The sequence below is a fragment of the Chlorocebus sabaeus genome, chromosome 13 (genome assembly GCF_047675955.1).
Source record: "Chlorocebus sabaeus isolate Y175 chromosome 13, mChlSab1.0.hap1, whole genome shotgun sequence".
In the NCBI taxonomy this organism is placed as follows: Eukaryota; Metazoa; Chordata; class Mammalia; order Primates; family Cercopithecidae; genus Chlorocebus; species Chlorocebus sabaeus.
Window position 1 is genome coordinate 56043083 of NC_132916.1, and position 17528 is coordinate 56060610.

Below are 17528 nucleotides of genomic sequence, written 5' to 3' on the forward strand. Positions count from 1 at the left end.
ACTTCTGTCCTCTGGAAATCTATTCGTGTGTACTGCCTTGAAAGGGATGTTTGTCAGACCTGGGTTCTGGGTCTTAGCAAGGTGGATATAACAAGAATCGGATCCTGAAGGCAGGTGGGCTAGACAGATCCAGCACCTCCCACCACTTCAGCAGATGTCAAGTCCAGGATCTATTTCTGGTCCTGGAATTAAACTGCCTACAATCTGACTCTACTAATTGCTAGCTGTGAGGTCTCAGACAAGTTTCTTTCATCTTTTAGTGCCCTAGTCTCTTCATCTGTGAAATGGTGACTTCCCATCTGATAGGATTACTGTGAGAATGTACAGGTAGCTTTCAAAAAATATCTATTTGATATGTGGCATATGATGGGTGGATTTAACTAATTGTTATAATTCTTTTATTATCAATTTTACTATGTTATACTTCTGTGTTAGGACACTTAGCCTTCACATAATTTAATAAAAGTAGTAATAAAGAGAAGTTGAGGCTGGACATGGTAGCCAGTGCCTGTAACTCTAGCACTTTGGGAGGCAGAGGCTAGAGCATCCCTTGAACTCAGGAGTTTGAGACCGGCCTGTGCAACACAGTGAGACCTCATCTCTATTTAATAATAATTTTTTTTTTAAAAGAGAAGTTGAGTACCCAATGACACAGTGCTAAGAAGTGGCATAGTTAAAACCAGAGAACTAACTCCAGGGCCCACACTTTTCACTGCCCTGCAATTCCTCTCTTTCTTCTCCCTCCTCTGAGGCCCTGTTTTATATCCCCAAAGTTCTCAAATTTTCTGTCATTTTTTACTGGTTTATTGTTTTTCTTTTTCTGCAAATTATTAAAAACAGCTGTTTGACTCTGGGTAAGTCCATTGACTTTTCTTGGCCTCAGTTTCCTCATTTGTAAAACAAAATGTCTAGATCTGATGATTTCTACTGTTAATTCGAGCCCTAAAATGCCGTTGTTGTAGGAAGATAGACCACTACTTCCAACAACTCAAGGTGCATTGTTTTTTCAGCTTCTCCCTCATTCCCTGAGGCAGATCTTTAGCAAAGAGATTGTTTTCCAAATCCAGGACCTGCCACTTTTCTGCTGAGTCATTTTGTCCTAGAAAGTTAGCTAACACTTCTCAGTTTCTATCTTCTTACCTAAATTTGTCTTGATAAACTGGATATCAAATCTGATGTCAAAAGGGAATTTGACTAGCCAGGGTGAACTGAACCTTTTCTAAAGTAAAATTCCTTGATTTGGTCATTCCATTGAGAATTAGAAATGACATCAATGTAATACAGCCACTAAGAGCTTTCTGCTTTTGATGCTTAAAATATTTTAAAACATTTAAAAAAATTTTAGTCATGTAAACAACATCTCAATCCTCAAATGTGTGAAGCTATGATCATCTAGGCCTACCTAGGCAAAATAGGGCTGTTAGTTTCTAGGAGGCCTGATTAAGAATAGATGTGGTAGGTAGGGGGACATGTTCTCAGGACATCCTGAGGCTGTTTTGAGGGAAAATTAAAAAAGGATCGATGTGGTTAAATAGGATTCGGATTATGTTAGCCTTGAATTGAGGTATGTGACAGCAGGCATTGCTGTCACAACAATAATAAGGGAGTCCAAGGCCCCAACTCTAGGGTTTCATCAAGCTGCTTGAGTTGGGCCATCATGGTGGTGTAAACCAAGCCTAAACAATATCACAGAGCAGTGAGTCATATGAGTGACTATTAAGTGGACAAGGAAGTGGCTCTCTGAATCACACTTTAGTCAGGCAAGAACTTTGTCTTGTCTTAGTGCAGGTGGCAGCAGACAAAGAAGGGCCAAGATTAGGAAGCTGTCAAGTAGGATAGAAGTGATTTGGCCTGTTTAGAAGACAGCCTTCCTGAAAAGTTAGATGGGAAACTGTGGATCAGATAAGACTAGAAGTAGCACGTAGACAGCAAAGATCCAGCTGGTGACATATGCAGAGTTTCAGAGATTAGAGTTTGCAAGTTTGGCATTCATGAACAGCAGAGCTCTTATATTGGCCACAGCAGATATCATTTGCTGTCTGCTTTTTAAATTTTGTTAAGAATGCATAACATGAGATCTATTCTCTTAACAGATTTCTCAGTGTACAATGCAGTATTATTATCTATAGGCACAATGTTGTACAGCAGATCCCTAGAATTTACTTATTTTATAAAACTGAAATTTCATATCCATTGATTAACGATTCCACATTTCCCCCTTACCCAGCCCCTGGAATCCACCATCCTATTTTTTGCTTCTATGGTTTTGACTATTTTAGATAACCTCATGGAAGTAGAATCATACAGTGTTAGTGTTCCTGTGACTAGCTTATTTCACTTAGTATATCTTCAAGGTTCATCCATGTTACCACATGTTGCAAGATTTTCCTCTTTTATTAAGGCCAAATAATATTCCATTGTATGTATATGCCATCTTAAAAATCTATTTATCTTTTGAAAGAGAAATAGATTGTTATCATATCTTGGCTCTTATGAGTAGTGCTGCAGTGAACATGGGAGTGCTAATCTCTTTGAGATCCTGATTTCAACCCTTTTGGATAAATACTCAAAAGTAGAATAGCTGGATCATATAATTCTATTTTTAAGTTTTTGAGAAACCTCCATACCATTTTCCATAGCAACTATACCACTTTGCCTTTCTATCAACAGTGTACAAGAGTTCCAATTTCTGCATATCTTCATCAACACCTGTTTTTTTTGTTGTTTTTTTGATACTAGATACCCTAACAGATGTGATATGATATCTCATTTTCTAATTTTTATTTTTAATTATTATTATTATGTTAGAGATGAGGTCTTGCTATGTTGCCCAGGCTGGCCTCAAACTCATGGGCTCAAGTGATCCTCCCATCTCGGTCTCCCAAAGTGCTGAGATTGCAGGTATGAGCCACTGTGCCCTGCCTCGTTTTGGTTTGATATGCATTTTTCTGATGATTAGTGACATTGAGCATCTTTCATACACTTATTGGATATTTGTATGTCTTTAGAGATGAACAATATCTTTCTTCTTTGAAGAAATATCTATTTAGGTCATTAGCCCATTTTTTAATGAGACTATTGGATTTTTTGCTATCAAGTTGTAGAAGTTCCTTATATATTTTGGAACTTAACTTCTTATCAGATATATGGTTTGAAAGTGTTTTCCCCCATTTCATATGTTGCTTTTTCATTTTATTGATTGTTTCCTTTGCTGTGCAGAAACTTTTTGGTTTGATATACTCCTACATGTATATTTTTGCTTTTGTTGCCTGTGCTTTTGGCATCGGGTTCATGAAATCATTGCCAAGACCAATGTCCTGCAGATTTTCCCCTATGTTTCCTTCCAGAAGATTTACAGTTTCAGGTCTTACTTTTAAATCTTTAATATACTTTGAGTTGATTTTTGTATATGGTATAAGATCAGAGTTCAAGTTCATTTTTCTGCATATGGATATCCAGTTTCTGACATCATTTGTTGAAGTAACTATTCTTTCCCATTGTGTATTCTTCTTGGCAACCTTTTTGAAGATTGGTTGACCATATACGCATGGATTTATTGATTTATTTCTGGGCTCTCTATTCCATTTTTTTTTTTTTTTTTTTTTTTTCCTGAAATAGGCTCTCACTCTGTCGCCCAGCCTGGAGTGTGATGGTGTGATCTCAGCTCACTGCCACCTCTGCCTCCCAGGCTTAAGCGATCCCCTCAGCCTCCAGAGTAGTTGAGAATACAGGCACTGCATGCCACTATGACTGGCTAATTTTTGTATTTTTTGTACAGATGTGGTTTTGCCATGTTGTCCAGGCTGGTCTTGAACTCCTGAGCTCAAGCTTGCCTTGGCCTCCCAAGGTGCTGGGATTACAGGTGTGAGCCACTGAGCCCAGCCTGGGCTCCCTATTCTTTTTCATTGGTCTATACATCTGTTTTTAAAAACACACTGTTCTAATTACTGAAGATTTTTAATATATTTTGAAATCAGGAGCTTTGATGTTTTCAGCTTTGTTCTTTTTCAAGATTGTCGTGGTTATCTGGGGTCTTAACGAATTTAATTTTTTTTTCTATTTCTGTAAAAACTGTCATTGGGGTTTTGATAAAGATTGCATTGAATCTGTAGATTGTCGTGGGTAATACAAACATTTTAACAATATTAAGTCTTCGAGTCCATGAACATGAGGTGTCTTTCCATTTGTTTATGTCTTCCTTGACTTCTTTTCCCAATATTTCATAGTTTTCATATAGAAGCCTTTCATTTTCTTAAATTTATTTCTAAGAATTTTATTATTTTCAATGTTGATAAATGAGATTGAATAGTTCATTATTAATACATAGAAATGCAACTGATTTTTTATGTTGATTTTGTATCCTGCAACTTTACTGCATTTATTAGTTCTAAAATTTATTTAAAGCTTTTACATATTTAGAGCTTTCAGTAGATAATATCACTTCTTCTGAAAATAGGCACAGATTTACTCCTTTCTTTCCTATTTGGATGCCTTTTGTTTTCTTGCCTAATTGCTCAGGCTAAGAGAGTGGACAGTCTTGCTTTGTTCCTGATCTTAGATGGAAAAACTTGCAGTTTTTCACCGTTGAATAGGATGTTAGCTGTAGACTTTTCATATAATCTTTATTATGTTGAGGTATTTTTTCTATAGCCATGTGCCACCCAACAACATTTCAATCAACAACAGACTGCATATATAATGATGGTCCCATAAATTATAATGGAGTTGAGAAATTCCCATCACCAGCTGGGCATGGTTGCTTATGTCTGCAATCCCGGCACTTCAGAAGGCCAAGGAAGGAGGACTGCTTGAGCCCAGGAGTTCAAGATTAGCCTGAGCAACAAAGTGAAACCCTGTCTCTACCAAAAAAAAAAAAAAATTAGCTAAGCACAATGGGGTGTGCCAGTAGTCCCAGCTACTAAGGAGACTGAGGCAGAAGGATCCCTTGAGCCTAGGAGTTCAAGGTTGCAGTAAGCTATGATCACACCACTGCACTCCAACCTGGGTGACAAAGTGAGTTCTTGTCTCAAAAAAAAAAATTATATCACCTAGTGATGTCAGAGAAATTATAATGTCATAGTGCAATGCATTATTCACATTTTTGTGGTGATGCTGGTGAAGACAAACCTACTGCACTGCCAGTCATAAAAAAGTACACACATTTATGTACATTACATCATATTTGGTAATGATAATAAATGACTGTTACCGGTTTAGATTTACTATACTATACTTTTTTTTAAAAGAGATGGGGTCTTGATATGTTGCCCAGGCTGGCTCAAACTCCTGGGCTCATGCGATCATCCTACCTCGGCCTTCCACAGTGCTGGGATTACAGGCATAAGCCACTGTGCCCGGCTTATACTATACTTATACTTTGTACATTATTTTAGAGTGTACTCCTACTTATTAAAAAATGTTAACTATAAAACAGCCTCAGGCAGGTTTTTCAGTAGGTATTTCAGAAGAAGGTACTGTTATCATAGAAGACAACCTATCTATGCATTTTATTGTCCCTGAAGACCTTTCAGTAGGGCAAGAAGTGGAGGTAAAAGACAGTGATATTGATGACCTTGACCCCATGTGGGTGTGGGCTAATGTGTGAGTTTGTGTCTTAGTTTTTGACAGAAACATTTAAAAAGTAAAAACAAAAAATTAAAAAACAAAAGCTTATAGAATAAAGACATAAAGAAAGAAAATATTTTTGTACAACTGTGCAATGTGTTTGTGTTTTAAATCAGTGTTATTACAAAAGAGTCAAAAAGTTGAAAAAATTAAAAGTTCATAAAGTAGAAAAGTTACAGTAAGCTACGGTTAATGTTTGAAAAACATATATTTTTATAAGTTTAGCATATCCTAAGTGTACAGTGTTTATAAAGTCTCTAGTAGTTTACAGTAATGTCCTAGATTTTCACATTCACTCACCAGTTACTCACTGACTTACTCAGAGCAATTCCAGTCTTGCAATCCTTATTCATGATACGTGATCATATTTTTACTGTACATTTTCTATATTTAGATAGATAGGGTTAAATATACAAATACCACTGTGTTACAATTGCTTACAGTATTCAGTAGGATAACATGCTGTACAGATTTGTACAATAGACTTTACTATATAGGCTACGTGCATAGTAGGCTTTACCATCTAGGTTTGTTAAGTACACCCTATTATGTTTGCACAATGATGGAATTGTCTAACAACACATTTCTAGGAATGTATCCCTGTCTTTAAGCAATGCATGACTGACTGTATTCCTAGTTTGTTGAGAGCTTTTATCATGAAAGGGTGTTGAATTTTATCAAATGCTTTTTCTGCTTCTATTGAAATGATCACGTAATTTTTATCCCTCATTCTGTTAATGCTATATATCACATTAATTGATTTTCATGTGTTGAACCATCCTTGCACCCCACGGATAAATCCCACATGATCATAGTGTATAATCTTTTCATTGTGTTGTTGAATTTATTTTGCTAGTATTTTGTTAAAGATTTTTGCATCTATTTTCATCAGGAATATTGACCTGAAATTATCTTTTATCGTGATGACTGTATAGCTTTTATATTAGGGTAATGCTAGCCTTATTAATTTGAAAGCATTCTCTTGTCTTCAGTTTTTGGAAGAGTTTGAGAAGAATTGGCATTAGTTATTCAAATTTTTGGTAGAGAAATTTTCAGTGAAGCCATTTGGTCCTGGTCTTTTTCTTGGGAGGATTTTAGTTATTGATTTAATCTCCTTACTGTTTATAGATTTATTCAGACTTTCTATTTATTTAAGATTCAGTCTTGGTACTTTGTATGTTTCTATGAATTTATCCATTTCTACTAGGTTATGCAGTTTGTTGGCATATAATTATTCATAGTATTCTCTTACGAACCTTTTATATTTGCAGTATCAATTGTAATGTCTCCTCTTTCTGATTTTATTTATTTGAGTTTTCTCTCTTTTTCTTGGTCTAGTTAAAAGTATGTCAATTTTGTTCATCTTTTCGAAGAACCAACTCTTAGTTTCATTGATTTATTCTATTGTTTCTCTATTCTCTGTTTCATTTCTTCTTTAATTTTGTTTCTTTTTTCTGCTAACCTTGGATTTAGTTTGTTCCTTTTTCTGTTCCTTGAGGTGCAAAATTAAGTAGTTTATTTGAAATTGTTCTTCTTTCTTAAAGTAGGCATTTATTTCTATAACTTCTATCTTAGAGCTCCTTTTGCTGCATTCCATTTTCATGTTCACTCATCTTGTTTCAAGGTATTTTCTAATTTCTCCTTTGATTTCTTCTTTGACCCATTGGTTGTTCAAAAGTGTGTTACATAATTTCTACATTATTTGTAAATTTTTCAGTTTTCCTTGTGATATAGATTTCCAGTGTTATTCCATTGTAGTTGGAGAAAATACTTGGTATGATTGCAATTTTTAAAATATGTTAAGACTTGTTCTGTGATCTAATGTGATCTATCCTGTAGAATGTTCCAGGCATGCTTGAGACAAACGTGTTGTGTTGTGTTTAATGTTCTGTAAGGGTTCTGAAAAAACAAAACAAAACAAAAAAACCCCGCTGATTGTTTTATAGGGCTTCTATTGTATATTGTGAGTTGCTTTTATTTTGCTGCTTTCAAAATTCATTGTCTTTGATTTTTGACATTTGATTATAATATGTCTTGGTGTGGATTTCTTTAGGTTCATCTTATTTAGAATCCTTCAAGCTTCCTGGATCTGGTTGCCCATTTTCCTCACTAGATTTGGGAGTTTTCAGCCATTATTTCTTTCTATTAGCTTTCTAGTTCTTTCTCTTTTTCTTCTCTGGAAACCCCATCATGCATATATTAACCCACTTGTTGGTGTCCCACAGTTCTCTTAATCTTTCATCACTTCTTTCTATTCTTTTCTCTTTTTGCTCCTTTGCCTGAATAATTTTTAAAGGTCTGAGTTTGCCTCTCTTTGTGGAAATTTTCACTTTATTCTCATCACTTCATTGTTCTCATCACTTCAATGAGCATCTTTATGACAGTTATTTTGAAATGTCTGTTAGGAAAATTGTACCTCTGCTTCACTCAGGTCAATTTCTGAAGATTTATCTTCTTCCTTTATTTTGAACGTATTTCCCCATTTCTTCATTTTCCTTTACTCTGTGTTGCCATCTGCACATTGGACAAAACAGTCACCTTTCTCAATTTTCATGGACTGGGCTTTTGTAAGAGAAACCCTCATCAGTAGACCTGATCAGGGATTCTGGAGGCCCCTTAAACCTTCATGCTAGTCCAACCTTGTTTTCTGTTCTTAGGGGCCCCAAGTGTCTAGAGCACACTAGGTCCCATTGGTGTTCCTAGATGAGTGAAACTTATCTTGGAAGGAAGCCAGCTCCTTGGGCAGTCACCAGAGAATTTGGATCATTAGATGTCTTGTCCAAATCTTTCACTCCCCAGAGATAAGTTGGGATCTGGATTTTGTTTTGTTTTGTGGGGCTTTTTTTTTCTTCTCCTTTCTCTTGCTTTTTTTTTCTCTGTGCTGCACCAGGGAGAGGGGCTATGGTGACTAATCTGCTACATCAAACCACTGTGTTTTTTCTCACTGGCCCCCAGGTGACTAGAGTATGCTAGGTTCCATTAGTGCTCCAATACAGACAAGACCGAAAAAGCCAGTCCTTTGGGCAGTCCCTAGAAAAGTTGGGGCATTGGACACTTAGTGCAACTCTTCCTCCCCTGGGAGAAGCTGGGAGTTAGGGTTATTGTCTGATTTCTCTGTGCTGAGCCAAGAGCAGAAGCTGTGATGAGTGCCCGTATGCTAGTTCAAATCTCCTCTTTGTTCTTTGTAGCACACAGGAGACTAATACATGTTGGATCTCAGCTCTTCTAACTCAGGTGAGATAGAAGCCAGTTTTTCAGACAGCACCTGGAAAAATTGGAGTGTTATATGTGTGGTCCAATTTTTTCCCTCCTTGGGGAGAAACCAAAAGTTGAGAGTTCTCTCCTGATCATATAGCATGGTTCTGGGAACGGGTATTATGTCAAAGAAATGGTTCTGCTTTTCCTACTGGTTTCAATGTAACTGGGGTTATACTTGCGTGTTAAGCAGGAGCCTGTCAAGTAGTCTCTGGGTTTCTCACAAAGGAAATTGATTTATGTGTGGCTATTGAATGATAGTGTCTGCTGTGGGAAGAGTCGTCTAAGATTTCCTATTCTGTTATCTTGCTAACATCACTCCTCTTTGCTCTCTTTTGACCCTTCTTCTTTATGTGCCAAGGGCTTGAATGCATACTTGCAACTCTGGGAAGAATGAAGCCCCTGCAGAGCTTATTCCTCCTTTTTTGTTTCTTTTGTTTTTTTTTGTTTTTTGTTTTTTTTTTTGAGTGCTAGAAATGATACAGGCCAACATTATGGCTAATCTTTCTAAGAGGTTATTCTACTAAATTACATATAAAATGAAAGTACCTATTTTCAGCGTGTGAATCTGTGAATACTAGTGAACAGTTTGCTATCTTTTCCATTTGTACAAATACCTTAATACTATTTCATTATGCCAATCCTATAAGAATTTCACAAGGACTACATTGTTGTGGTTTTTTTTGAGTCGGAGTCTCACTCTTTTTTTTTTTTTTTGAGATGGAGTCTCGCTCTGTCACCCAGGCTGGAGTGCAGTGGGGCAATCTCAGCTTACTGTAACCTCTGCTTCTCGGGTTCAAGCAATTCTCTTGCTTCAGCTTCCCACGTATCTGGGATTGCAGGCGTGCACCACTGAACTGGGCTAGTTTTTATATTTTTATTAGAGCCAGGGTTTCACCATGTTGGCCAGGCTGGTCTTGAACTCCTGACCTCAGGTGATCTGTCTGCCTCAGCCTCCCAAAATCCTGGGATTACAGACATGAGCACCACGCCCGGCCTACCTTGCATTCTTTGGTTGCTATACCTACTCACCCATTTAGACCTTTGCTACTTCTCATAGTTTCTAGTTACTATAAACCTAGTTGCATAGGCTTATCTCATTTATATTTTCAGATATTTTGTTTAGTACTTTCTTTTTTTTAATTGTTTTTTTAGAAGTAAAATACATATGTAAACATTTTAAGGCAATATTCGAGAGTATAAGTAAAAATAAATGAACAAAACCTTTTTCCTGGTCTTCCTGCTTTTCCTTTGCAAAAGCAACCGCTCACTGGTTTACTGCGTGTCTTTCCAGAAGTGGTCTGTTCGAGCATAACTTAAATGATTCATATTTGGAAGAAACCATGGTAGAAGACATACAGTAGCTGTGGTTCAAGGGCAGGTGATACAAAACGGTAGCTTGAGTCTATAGAGAGTCAGCAGATGTGTCTTATTTATGACATCATATAACTAGGGTGGTGCCATGCTTTCACAATACCGGTAGCTTAGTTTACATTTTATTTTATCCTCTAGCTTTAACCATTTAAGAATTTGAGTTTGCCACCCACGTTTGAAGGATATTGAAACAGAAACTGACTTTATGTATCTGTTCATTGTATGAATTTTTTCCCACTTAAATTATTTTAATTGTGTAAGTGGACTAGATCGCATTTTATTTTCTTGTTATATGACTTCTCAACAATATTAAATGTCTTTCCCTAATTGAGATCAAGATTTACTTATTGGTGATATTGATTAAATAAGAAAAATAAAGGTTATTTTAATCTTATGTTTCATAAATTAAGTCCTGGAGCAGTTCTCAAACTTAAATACATTAGGATGCTGGGGTGCTTGTTAAAAATGTAAATTTTTGGCCAGGCACAGGGGCTGATGCCTATAATCCCAGCATTTTGGGAGGGTGAGGCAGGTGGATCACCTGAGGCCAGGAGATTGAGACCAGCCTGGCCAACATAACAAAACTCCATCTCTACCAAATAATACAAAAATTACCTGGGCATGGTGGTGGGCACCTGCAGTCCCAGCTACTTGGGAGGCTGAGGCAGGAGTTGAACCCAGGAGGCAGAAGTTGCAATGAGCCGAGATCGTGCCACTGCACTCTAGCCTGGGTGACAGAGAGAGACTCCATCTCAAAAAAGAAAGAAAGAAGAAAAAAAAGTAGATTTTTTTTTATCTCCCTTTCCTTCATCTCCTACCTTCCAATACCCATCAGAGAATCCTGTATAGTGGACTTGATATGGGGCCCTAGAAGATTCTGAAGGAGGAAATTCCTGAATGAGAGGCTGGGAAGGAGACCAACCCCATGCCTATTTGAGAACACACTCATTGTGTTCAGCAGCAAAGCTCGTGACTTTTTGGACGACAAGCAATTTCATGTTTTGTTTCGACTTAAAGAGAATCTATAATGGTGAAGCTTTATTTTAGAAGCAGAGGCAACACAATTTTGCTGTGGAAAATTTCTTGTACTTCACTGGTGCAGAGGAAATAGCAATGTGCCCCAGTGGTTCTGACCTCTTTAAACAGGGTTATTGCACAGATTGAAAACAACAGAATAATGAAGCTAAATTACTGTCATACTTTGTGAAACACAGATCACAGGAAACTTCCCTGGTCTAATGGAAACTGTACTAAAAGTAAGAAGCAGTAAAGTTAGCTTAATTTGTAAACAGTACTACATGACATAGGCTTATGCAGTTATACAAGTGAAATCCTTTTTCATTTGTCTAGGTAGTAGTGTTGACTTTTGTTATATTAGATACTTTACATGTAAGAACTATCAGCTGGATGCCAACGCTATATAAAGCAAACAAACTGGCAGTGTATAATATAGAGTACATTTAGCTCAGGGGTCCACAAGCTGTGGCCCATAGGCCAAATCTGGTTCACTCTGCTCGTTTGTGTATGGCCTGCCATATATACTGAGAGTTGTTTTACTTATTTTAAAAATTATTTATTCATTTGAAACAGGGTTTCACTCTGTCACCCAGGCTGAAGTGCAGTGGTGCGATAACAGCTCACTGCAGACTCCATCTCCTGGGCTCAAACAATCCTCCCACCTCAGCCTCCTGAGTAGCTAGGACTAAACAGGCGCATGCCACCATACCCAGCTAATTATTAATTTTTTATGCAGAAATGGGGTTTCACTGTGTTGCTCAGGTTGGCCTCAAACTCTTGAGCTCAAGTGATCTGCCCAAAGTGCTGGGATTACAGGTGTGAGCCACTGGGCCTAGTCTGTTCTACATTTTTAAATGGTTGGAAGAAAGTAAAAATATTTTGTGACATGTAAAAATTTCCTGAAATTCAAATTTCAATGTCCATAAAGAAAGTTTTATTGGAACATGGCCATGTTCATTTGTTTATTTATTGTCTACGGATGCTTTGGGGCCTCAATGCCAGAGTGGAGAGGTGTTGCAACAAAGATCATATGGCCTTGCAAAGCCTAACATGTGTATCACTGGCTCTTCCAGAAAAAAATATATACACCTTGATTTAGCTCACTCCTCTCCTAAAAGACTGACATTCCCTGGAATGGAGGAAGCTTAGAGACCAGAATTTCAACCTCTTTCCATCTTCAATCAACTTTTTAGCTTTTTTTCTATTTTTCTGGGAGACTTTCATGTTCAGATTTTTAGTTATCCAAAAAACTGAAGAAGAAACAACTTCCTAATTTCTCACCATATTCTGTTGCAGAAACATGTGGAATTCATTCAAAATACATGAGAGCTATGTATCCTACCAAAACCTTCCCAAATCATTACACCATTGTCACGGTGAGTGCTTGACCCCATGGTAAGACAGGCCAAAGACCAGAACTGACCACATAAGACAGACATGTTTGGGCAGGAACTGGCCGAGTTCTGAGACTTACCTTTCTCGAGCACATGTGGGAATAGTTCATGGCTGAATTCAGGCTGGAAGGAATGGCTCAATATGAGGTCAATCCAGGGCTGTGAGGCATGAACTATGAATAAGTGTCCAGCATTAGGTTAATTCACCTGTGCTGAGCCCAAAACAGACCCTTTGATGTGAGAAATACCATTTTCCTCTGGTCTTTCGATTGCCCTTTGTTTATCTGAAGGTCTGCTGGGAACAGTAGGCTATATATAGGGCCAACTACTTTGATGTGGGAAATTTTGTTCTTTCCTAGTCTTTTCATTACAATTAACTTGATAGAACTTCTTTTTCATGAAGGAATTCACACTGTCTACATCTCTTTAGATAAAGCAATAAAAGCAAGTGAATTATCCTCAGTGTATAAAAAGATGTAGGTAGAATGATTAAAATGAACTCAAAATTAAATTATTTAAGACAGGTGGATTTAGAACACATTTAAGGCATCCGCTGCCTCAAAGGATATTTGTGTCTTTGTTACTTTGGGTTTTAATCTTTTATTACTATGGAACAGTAACTGTGACATTTAAATTTTAACCCCCACACAAATGTGTGTATGTATTCTCATTACTTGCAGACTCTGTATTTGTGGGTTTGCCTACTTGCTAACATTTATTTGTAACCCCCAAATCAATAAGTACAGTGCATTTATCGTCATTTGCAGCCATCACAAAGAAGCACAAAAAGTTGAGTTGCCCAATGCTCATGTTCCTAGCTAAGGTCTAACCAGGAGACATTCTGCTGTCTTGTTTTAGCTGTCATACTATAAACAAGTATCATTTTCACAATCTTACTGTTTATTGAATGTCATACTTTTTATATGCTCATGTTTTGGGGGGAGTTATTTCACTGGTTAAAATGGTCCCCTTGCATAGTGCTGACGTGGTTTCTGGTGTTCCTAAGAGCAAGAAGGCTGTGAATTGCCTTACAGAGGAAATATGTGTGTTAGGTAAACTTTGCTCAGACCTGAGTTATACCATGAGTGAACCAACAATATACAAAAAGAAGGTGACTTCAAACAAAAACACTCATAAAACAAGGTTATGTATTGATCAGAAGACAAAACTGTTGTAACCAGAGGCTCTCAGGAACCTAATTCTGTGTTTTTCCTAGGAGCAATGGTTCAGTAATCATTAGTTTAGTGTTCATGACAACTTTATAGAACTACTATAAAAATAATAATTAACTGTATATACATATATACATAAATATATACCATATGTACATATATGTATACATAAAATAAGGGATTATGCATAAATGCAATTAATTTACTATTTATATATTTTTATACATATATATGCATACATATTCATATACCTAGCAATGTTCTAAAATAAAGACCCTAAAATCTATAGTCATTTAATAAAAATGTGTGGAATGATTAAATAAATATGTGGGATTTGATTAAATAAATGATTGGTTGGATAGGTGGGTGGATGGCAGGGAAGATGGGTAGAGACTTGGCAGGCTGCCTTTAAAATGCTGGTAACACCCTTTAATTCACTTTAGCCAGGATATTTGATGTATAGAAAGCTTCTATCTAGTAAATTATTTGCTATTATTGATAATATAACCAGTGGCTAACCATTATTCTAATATGGGAAAGTTTAACAGTTAATTAAACAGTTACTAAGCACACAAAAGTTATGTTAACACCATCAGGACAAGCCATCAGCCTAATGTCTCTTATTTGCTGCTATGAACATGGTAGAACTAGAAAAAATATATATATACACACTTGGCCCTCCATATGTGTGGGTTCTGAATCCTTGGATTCTACTAACTGTGAATTAAAAATGTTTGGGTGGAATCAACCTAAATGTCCATCAATGACAGACTAGATAAAGAAAGTGGTACATATACACCATGGAATATTATGCAGCCATAAAAAAGCAAGCTCATATTTTTTGTGGGAACATAAATGGAGCTGGAGACTATCATCCTTAGCAAACTGAATACCACATGTTCTCACTTATAAATGGGAGCTAAATAATAAGAACTTATTAACACAAAGAGGAAACAACAGACACTGGGGTCTGCTTGAGTGGGGAGGATGGGAAGAGGGAGAGGAGCAGAAAAGATAACTATTGAGTACTGGCTTAATACCTGGCTGATGAAATAATATGTACAACAAACCCCCATGACACCTGTTTATCTAAGTAACAAACCTTCAGATGTACCCCCAAACCTAAAATAAAAGTGGAAGAAAGAAAGAGAGAAAGAAAAGAAAGAGAAAGGAAGGAAGGAAGGAAGGAAGGAAGGAAGGAAGGAAGGAAGGAAGGAAGGAAATATTTGGAAAAAAATTGCATCCGTACTGAACATGTATAGACTTTTTTTGTCACTATTCCCTAAACAATACAACAATGATTGACATAGCATGTATATTGTATTAGCTATTACAAGTAATCTAGAGATGATTAAAATATATAGGAGGGTATGCATAGGTTATATGCAAATCCCAAGACATTTTCTAGCAGGGACTTAAACATCTTCTGATTTTGGTACCTGAGGGAGGTCATGGAACCATGCCCTATGAAAGCCAAGGGATGACAATATCTTCTGATATTTAAGTTCAGGTCCAGGTGTTTTACACTGAAAGATATACAGTACCTTTCCTAGATATGAGTAATAGATCATGTGCTATTTTAATTTAAATTTCTATTTTACTAATGTTTTATCTTACATCTTTTTTTAAATTATCATTTTAGGGCTTGTATCCGGAATCACATGGCATCATTGACAATAATATGTATGATGTAAATCTCAACAAGAATTTTTCACTTTCTTCAGAGGAACAAAATAATCCAGCCTGGTGGCATGGGCAACCAGTATGTAGCATTCTACATGTGCCAACTGAAGTAACCTCCATTTCTCAGTGTGGCAGGAGGTCACTCTTCTTGCTCAGTGGAGCAAGTTCTATGTCACCCATATAGTTTCTAAAGACTGAGGGTGGGAAGGTGTTTTACCACTATTTGTAACTTGAATTTTTAAAACATTTATGGCTGTTAACTCAAATAGCTATGTTTAAACTTGGGTGTTGGGTTATAAATGTATCTATCTGGAAGTTACTCAGAAAGATTATCTGTTAATGTTTTTCCTCATTTTGTTTGGTAATTTTTTTTTTTTTTTTTTTTTTTTGAGACAGAGTCTTACTCTGTCATCAGGCTGGCATGCAGTGGTGCGATCTCAGCTTACTGTAACCTCCGCTTCTTGGATTCAAGCAATTCTCCTGCCTCAGCCTCCTGAGTAGCTGGGACTACAGGGACGCACCACCATGCCCAGCTAATTTTTTTGTACTTTTAGTAGAGATGGGGTTTCACCATGTTGGCCAGGATGATCTCGATCTCCTGACCTTGTGATCCACCTGCCTCAGCCTCCCAAAGTGCTGGGATTACAGGTTGTAATTCTTTTAAAGGGAGAGAGGAACCATCTAATTTTACCAGTTTGAAAAGAAATGATCTTGCTTCTTAGTAGCTTGCTATGTTTTTGGTTTTTGAGGCAGATTCTTAGATAATTATGTCTTTTAATTGTTACAAAGATTAAAATTTCAACTTTAATACATGTTGCAACTGTTAATCTTGTTTAGTTTCTGGTAAGGTACACCATTTCTACCCAAAGTAATTATTGACTTTCGCTTATCCTAAATTTTCTCTTCTTACAGATGTGGCTGACAGCAATGTATCAAGGTTTAAAAGCCGCCACCTACTTTTGGCCTGGATCAGAAGTGGCTATAAATGGCTCCTTTCCTTCCATATACATGCCTTACAACCGGTAGTGAAAGTGAAGCACTTTCAGATATTCTCCCAGTTAGGCAGAAATGATCAGGATGTTTTTGTCTTAATCTTGGTGGCAATTCCATTAATCCAGTTGTTTAAGCCAAAAATCTTGGAAGTCACCATTGACTCCTTTCCTTTATATCACTCAAGCAGTCTCTCAGTAAATGCTTTTGGCTCTAATTAAAAATCTATGTAGCCTGAGAACTTTTAATTACCTCTAGCATTACCACTCTGGTTCGAGCTGTCATCTCTTGCCTGTATTAACTGCAGTTGCCTCTTTACTCATCTCTCTACTTCTAGTCTCATCCCACCCACCAGAGGGATTCCTTTAAAATGCAAGTCCAGCCGGGTGCGGTGGCTCACGCCTGTAATCGCAACAGTTTGGGAGGCTGAGATGGGCTGATCTCTTGCGGTCAGGAGTTCAAGACCAGCCTGGCCAACATGGTGAAACCCCATCTCTACCAGAAGAAAAAATACAAAAATTAGCCAGGCATTGTGGCACATTGTCTGTAATCCTGGGTACTCTGGAGGCTGAGGCAGGAGAATAGCTTGAACCCAGGAGGCAGAGGTTGCAGTGAGCTGAGATCAGGGACTCCTGCAGTCTGAGCGACAGAACGAGACTCCATCTCAAATAAATAAAATAAAATAAAATGCAAGTCCAATTATGGCATTATTTGGCACCAAAACTTCAGTGGCTCCCTGTATCACTCAGAGTAAAAGCTTACAAGGCCCTATGTGGTATGACCTCTGGTGTCCCCTTACCTCTCTGACCTCCTCTTCTGCTACTCCCTCAGGTGCTCACTCTGAACTCCTTGGTGGACTTCAACATACTAGGCTTGCTTCTGCTGCAGGACATTGCACTGGCTGTTCACCCTCCCTGAGATGATTTGCTTCATGGATCTGAATGCCTACTCTTTCACTGCCTTCTGGCGCTGTTGAAAAATTACCTTCTCAATATTGTCTTACCCCAGTTATACTTAA

General features: G+C 37.3%; 1 protein-coding gene across 3 annotated transcripts in view; it reads left to right on the forward strand.

Annotated features, from left to right (window-relative positions):
- The window catches only part of ENPP3 (ectonucleotide pyrophosphatase/phosphodiesterase 3), a 96724-nt gene that overhangs the window by 24623 nt on the left and 54573 nt on the right, over positions 1 to 17528 (forward strand). For all 3 annotated transcript variants that reach the window (XR_012095043.1, XM_008007027.3, XM_008007029.3), the window contains exons 7-9: positions 12568 to 12647; positions 15480 to 15599; positions 16433 to 16542. Coding sequence is in view for 2 of the 3 variants with exons in the window: in XM_008007027.3 (XP_008005218.3) it covers positions 12568 to 12647; positions 15480 to 15599; positions 16433 to 16542 (310 nt within the window). In the remaining variant the exon portion in view is untranslated. The remainder of the gene's footprint in view (positions 1 to 12567; positions 12648 to 15479; positions 15600 to 16432; positions 16543 to 17528) is intronic.